The sequence below is a fragment of the Eimeria acervulina genome, genomic scaffold (genome assembly GCF_000499425.1).
Source record: "Eimeria acervulina Houghton genomic scaffold, Eah_scaff1110, whole genome shotgun sequence".
In the NCBI taxonomy this organism is placed as follows: Eukaryota; Apicomplexa; class Conoidasida; order Eucoccidiorida; family Eimeriidae; genus Eimeria; species Eimeria acervulina.
The window spans coordinates 1-6,175 of NW_013550378.1; the positions used below are offsets into that span (position 1 = coordinate 1).

Below are 6,175 nucleotides of genomic sequence, written 5' to 3' on the forward strand. Positions count from 1 at the left end.
ATATATATATATATATATATATATATATATATATATTATATATACATATATATATTATATACATAGCCCGCATAATTGTTTAACACTGTGTTAATAATTTATTTGTTTTAAAGTATATCTTTTCAGTACAATGTAATTAATTTCAGTTAATAATTCAATCCTAGGAAATCTCCAACGCCGTTTGCTGCAAAGTTATTTATTAATAATAAATAAATCTAAAGCAGTCAGCTTGGATGCATGCATATATACATGTGTGCATGCATGCATGCATGTATATATGCATGCATGCATGCATTGCCACGCATCTCTTATTGGAGGCCTTAATCTTTTATTTGAAGACAGCTGAGATAAAAGATTAAAATGAATTGCAATGATGTATATATAATATATATTATATAATAGATATATATAATATATCTATAATATATAATATATATATATAGAAAGTATACTATAATACATATATATATATATATATTGAATTTCTGTAGGGTCTTCAGACCTCCAGTGTACATACAGCAGCGCACTCGTCTATGAAGTCTTTATTACTGCAAATGAGAATAATAGAGATTAAAAATAATAAATAGAGATTAAAAATAATAAATAGAGATTAAAGAAGATAAACAGAGACTAAAAATAATAAGTAGAGATTAAAGGAGACATATAAATAGAAATTAATAAACATATGAATAAGTTAAAACTTGTTTATAATTTTTAACAGCAAAATATGCATGCATTTTAATCTTTTCTAAGGGAGTTCATCAGCATGGGTAGAATAAACAAAGTTAATAAAAAAAGTATAGAGACACTCTTGAATATAAAATATAAAAAAGTCTTAAGAAAATAAATATCAAAACAGCGCCTAATAATGTTGTATATATTTGCTGCCCTCAACCCTATCCAGCAGCAGCAAGCTATTTATTAGCTTGCTGCTGCTGAAGCCTCTTAATATATTTATATCTCTTGAAAAAAACAGAGAAAAGCAGCTGCCTATACACTCCGCTGCTAACTGAGTAACTGAGTTGAGGGCTCTATAAGAAGAGTTTTAGCAAAGAAATACAGCATAGGTACTGGGATGCCCCCAATATAACAGAACACCAACTGCAGCAGCTAGCTGCCTAGCCAGCTAGCTAGCTAGCTACCTAGCCAGCTAGCTAGATAGCTAGCTAGCTAGCTAGCTAGCTAAAAGAGGGTTCTTATGGGGCTGCACCTGTAGGCGCAACACTAAGGCCGAGCCAGGCCGAGATAAATATATAGAGGTTATAGAGTTAGATTAGTATATAAAATGATATTTTATTGATGTTGGGGTGTATGTGTATGCATGCAAGTGTACGTGGGGTGTATGTGGGGTGTATGTGTGCGGGTCTTCTCTGCATTATGTTAAAATAGTTATGAGTATGTGTATGTGAAATAAAAGAATAAAAGAAGAGACATAAGAATAATAAATATATTAATTGTTATTGATGCTCAGCACCCGCCCTTAAAGCAAGTAATTCTTCTCTAAGCTCTCTAATCCTCATTACCATCTCTGGTTTAGCGTCTTCATGAATAACTAAATATTTTTCTCTTTGAATCCACTGGTGATACTCAGGGCTATCTTGATCTTGAGGCCACATAGTATAATAAAGAGCGCATGCCTTTGAGACAGCCCAGCGTACACTGCGTTGAAATAGATCGGGTAATAGAGCTTCATCCCAGCCTTTAAACACAACTGCAGGTTTAAGAGACAGCCTTCTTCTTTCTTGCTCCCACATCCTCAACTGTATTTCAACATTCTCAGGGATAAGAGGTTTATTATAACGCACAGCTCGTTCTCGAGCTATAGGGTGTATGTACGCCTCTAAGAAACCTATTATCTGCTCAGCTGTAATGCCTACTTTAAATGCACCTAACACTGAAGCTCTAGATAAAACCCCCACAACTAAGTTCGGGAGACGGACTGCAAGCTCGCATAAGTGTGACAACACAGAGACATGAAGCGGCGATGCAGTGTACATATACACTCGAAAATTCGTCTCGACCAATATAGCAGGCTGAGACCCCACAGCTCCAAATGCATGCACATGAGATAACAAACCCGATCCCGATCCCGATCCCGAACGATCCCCACAGACGCTGCAACAACAACAAACAACCAACAAGACAGCCCACTGACATCCGCATACACCCCAACAAAGGCATACGCAAAGACAGCAAAGCAGAGGCAGCGATAAAAGACAAGAAACAAACACAAAGAAACAGCAGCAGCAGCAGCAGCAGCAGTAACGGTACCAACAGCAAAGAACAGCAAAAATGCAGTAGCGCCATAGGAAGTCGCAGCATCAGCAGCAGCAGCAGCAGCAGCGGGAACAGCAGCAGCAGCAGCAGCAGCGGGAACAGCAGCACCAGTAGCAGCAGCGGGAACAGCAGCAGCAGCAGCAGCAGCAAATGATGGGTATACTTGTCGTCAGCCTGGAGCCAAGGGTGATAAGGGCCTGCAGTAAGAGAAGATGCATCTGCTTTTGCTGCTGTCTCCTTTGTGTATGATGTGGTGCTGCTGCTGCTGATTAATGAGTTTGCTTTCGTTCCCCTCTGCTGCTGGCCCGAGGTATCTTGAGAGGCCTGCGAAGTACTCCTTATAAGCAAGGCGTGTGGGGCGGCAAACACAAACTGGGATCCGCTCCCCGATCCCGATCCCGATCCCGAGCGTTTCCCGCGACTCTTCCCGGATGTGGGGTGGTGAGAGGCCCCTCCCCCCCTTCGCAGCCGCAGCCCTGGGGGGCCCCACACGATCCCCAGATCTAAACACAAGTGCAGCAAACGCAGCTGAGGCTCTGTCATGTGCGCAGCAGAGAACGGCTGCCCCACAGGGGCTTCCGCTATTGCTGTCAGCAGCAGCAGAGTCTCCTGCATCTGTTCGCACACACATACACACAGCAGCAGCAGCAGCAGCAGCTTCAGCAAGAGCAGTAGCAGCAGCAAGAGCAGCAGCAGCAGCACCATGGCTCAGCAACCAACGAAAGAAGCAGCAGCAACGACAGCAAAGCATCAGCAGCAGCAAATGCAGCAGCAAAACGAGTCGTGTAGCAGCAACAGCAGCAGAAACAAAAGCAAGAGAAGCAGGAGCAGCAGTAACTGCAGCAGCAAATGGGCCCAACAGAAACCAGCAAGATCATAGGTAGCAGCAACAGCACTAAGAGCAGCAACAGCAGGAACGGGAAGAGCAGCAGTAGCAACTGCAACAGTAGCAGCAACAGCAACAGCAGCAGCAGCAACAGCAGCAGCAACGGCTGGCACCTCCTGCTGCTTCTTCTCAATTAATGTGGCTGAGGCTTCCTGAGGATTGTCTATATCTGCTTCCTCCTCGTCTGCTACCGGTCTGCTGCTGCTGCTGCTGCTGCTGCTGTGGGGCCTCTTGCTTCCCTTTCCCGTGTTCCTGCTGCTGCTGCTGCTGCTGCTGCTGTTGCTGCGTATTGCTGCTTCGTACGCTGCATTACTCAGCACCCCTCCATCTACAATGAATAAAAATTCGCTTAAAAGAGAGCAGAGCTGCGCCTTTAAATCTTTTAACAACCAGGAGAAAGCTTCTTTAGCCATCACACACTCTGTGCTGCTGCTGCTGCTGCTGCTGGGAGCAGCAGTAGACCCAGCTGCGCCAGCATATACAGACAGCTGCTGCTGCTGCTGCTGCTGCTGTAAGAAAGGAGCAGAAGAACCCCCTTGACACAGCAGACGTTTGCGGCGAAGCACCTACAAACACACAAACCCTAAACCCTAAACCCTAAAACCCTAAAACCCTAAACCCTAAACCCTCTCTGCCTGCGATCGCAAATACTTATCCGTGTATCCTCTACCCGGTGAATGAGTAAGGCTTTGCGGTATTCTTTCACGCTAATTAGGGTTTAGGGTTTAGGGTTTAGGGTTTAGGGTGTACTTCGATGAGGTCTGGGGAGTGGGGTGCTGCAGCATTATCTGCTTCGCTGCTTCCTCGCTGGGCCCCCAGGATCCGCTGGAGGAGACGATCCCACTGCATGCGGCTGTGCTGCAGCAGCAGCTCTTTAGACGGGAAGCTCGTCTTAGGAGGCAGCAAAATAAAAGGTAGAGGAGAGCGCGGGGGCCCCTCTAGCAGCACCTGCAGCAAGGTCTTCTGAAACGCAGGGTTGAGTGCATACTGCGTCACCCGATGCTGCTGCTGCTGCTGCTGCTGCTTCGACTTCTGGTGCTGGTGCTGCTGCTGCTGCTGCTGTTTGTGGCTGCTGCTGCTGCTGCTGTTGCTGTTGCCCGTAGAGTGCCGCTGCTGCTGCTGTTGCTGCTGTTGCTGCTGCGCGCCGCGGGATGCATTGGGCGCTGCTGCTGCTGCTGTTCCTGCTGCTGCTGCTGCTGCGTTTGGTGCTGCAGCAGATGCAGGAGCAGCAGCAGCAGCAGTCCCCTGCGCAGCCTCACCCGCACCCGTCGCCGCCACCGGCTGAGCAGGAGCAGCAGCAGCAGCAGCAGCACCAGCAGCAGCAGGAGCAGCAGCAGCAGCAGCAGGAGGTTCTATTGCACGAATAAACTTTGCTGCTACCAGGCGCTGCAGCGAGCGTCGCAGCTGCCCCACACAGCCGCTGGAGACCCAAAGGCGCATAGCCCTTTCGGAGACAGATTGCTGCAGCAGCAGCAGCCTCAGCAGCACATGTCTATCAAATGCATTGAGAGATCGCAAGCAGCAGCAGCAGCCAAGAGGAGAAGAAAGAACAACAGAAGGTAGGGGCTCCGGCAGAGACAAAATATAAGATATTATTTCGCTCGCACTGCAGCAGCACAAACAAAACAAATGAAGCAAATACAATAAATAATATAAATAATATATATAAATAAAACAAACAAAACAAAATAAATAAATAAAACAAGTAAAAGAAATAAAACAAATAAAATAAATATATTAAAACATACGCAACAACAGCAAACGTAAAAATTATGCAGGTGCCTTTGACTGTCTCCGTCTCTCCCTGTCTCTCTTTCTATATATACAGATATACATATATATATATATATATAGATATATATACATATATATATATATATCTGTCTCTGTCTCTGTCTTTTTGTGTGTCGCTATCTTTATATCTGTCTCCTCTCTGTCTCTGTCTCTTCTCTGTCTCTCTTTATATATATACAAATATATATATATATATATATATATATATATACATATATATATATATATATATGTCTCTGACTCTCTTGCTTTCTCTCTGTCTCTTTACTGTCTCTGTCTCTGTCTCCTCTTTATCTATCTGTCTCTGTCTCTATCTCTGTCTCTTCTCTGTCTCTTCTCTCTGTCTCCGTTTATTGTTTTTCTTTTGTTTCAAGCTCAATCTCTAGCCCTATATCTGTCTCTGTCTCTGTCTCTTCTTCGTCTCTGTCTCTGTCTCTGTGTCTCCTTTTATTATTTTATTTTATTCTTCATCTCACGTGAAATCAAGAGAAGACAGACGCTGATTAGCAGCACTCAGTCGATTATCAACAGTGCGAGGTCTGGGGGCCCCTGGGGGCCCCCCGGGGGGCCCCCCAGGCATTAGCAGGGTTTAGTATAAGAAACCCTATCAGAAGCTTCACTTCTTATCGCTCTCCTAGCAGCAGCAACAGCAGCAGCAGCGAGAGCAGCAGCAGCAGCAGAAGCTGCTGCTGCTGCTGCTCTTGCTGCTGTTAAGACGCCTCAGCGTTTTGATATACTTTCTATTAATATACAGCAGAGAAGAGGGGCCCCCCTGTCTATTTGGGGGCCCCCGGAGGAGAAGCTGCCGGCAAAAGAGCAAAAAGAAAGAAGAATAAAGAAGAAGAAAATAAATTAAAAGTATATTAACAATCAGGGTCTATAAGAAAAGGAGAGAGAGCAGCCCCTTTGCTCAGCCAATCTAAACCCTAAACCCTAAACCCTAAACCCTAAATGATAAGTCTTTCTAAGGAAGAGCCTGTAGAGCCCCTTTCTTGTTAATATATGCATGAGGCTATGCTTAGAGGCAATTCCTCAGGGTTTAGGGTTCAGGGTTTAGGGTTCAGGGTTTAGGGTTTAGGGTTTGGGGCCCCTCCCGTCGCTTCTGCACGGCCTGAGGGGGGGCTGGGGGCCCCACGGGGCCCCTCTTTGTTTATTTTCGGTTGTTTGCTTTTAAAGAGTTTATATTTAATTGTTTATAGTGTAGCATGCAAGATTTAA

At 45.0% G+C, this 6,175-nt stretch overlaps 1 protein-coding gene across 1 annotated transcript; it reads right to left on the bottom strand.

Annotated features, from left to right (window-relative positions):
• Nucleotides 1-1,457: 1,457 nt before the first annotated feature.
• On the bottom strand, nucleotides 1,458-4,603 carry EAH_00055660 (hypothetical protein, conserved; the record flags this gene model as incomplete). The annotated part of the gene is made up of 4 exons (XM_013397634.1): nucleotides 1,458-2,115; nucleotides 2,441-2,892; nucleotides 3,277-3,729; nucleotides 3,914-4,603. The coding sequence occupies 4 exons, from the start codon at nucleotides 4,601-4,603 to the stop codon at nucleotides 1,458-1,460; spliced, it is 2,253 nt and encodes a 750-aa protein (XP_013253088.1).
• Between the last annotated feature and the right edge of the window lie 1,572 nt (nucleotides 4,604-6,175).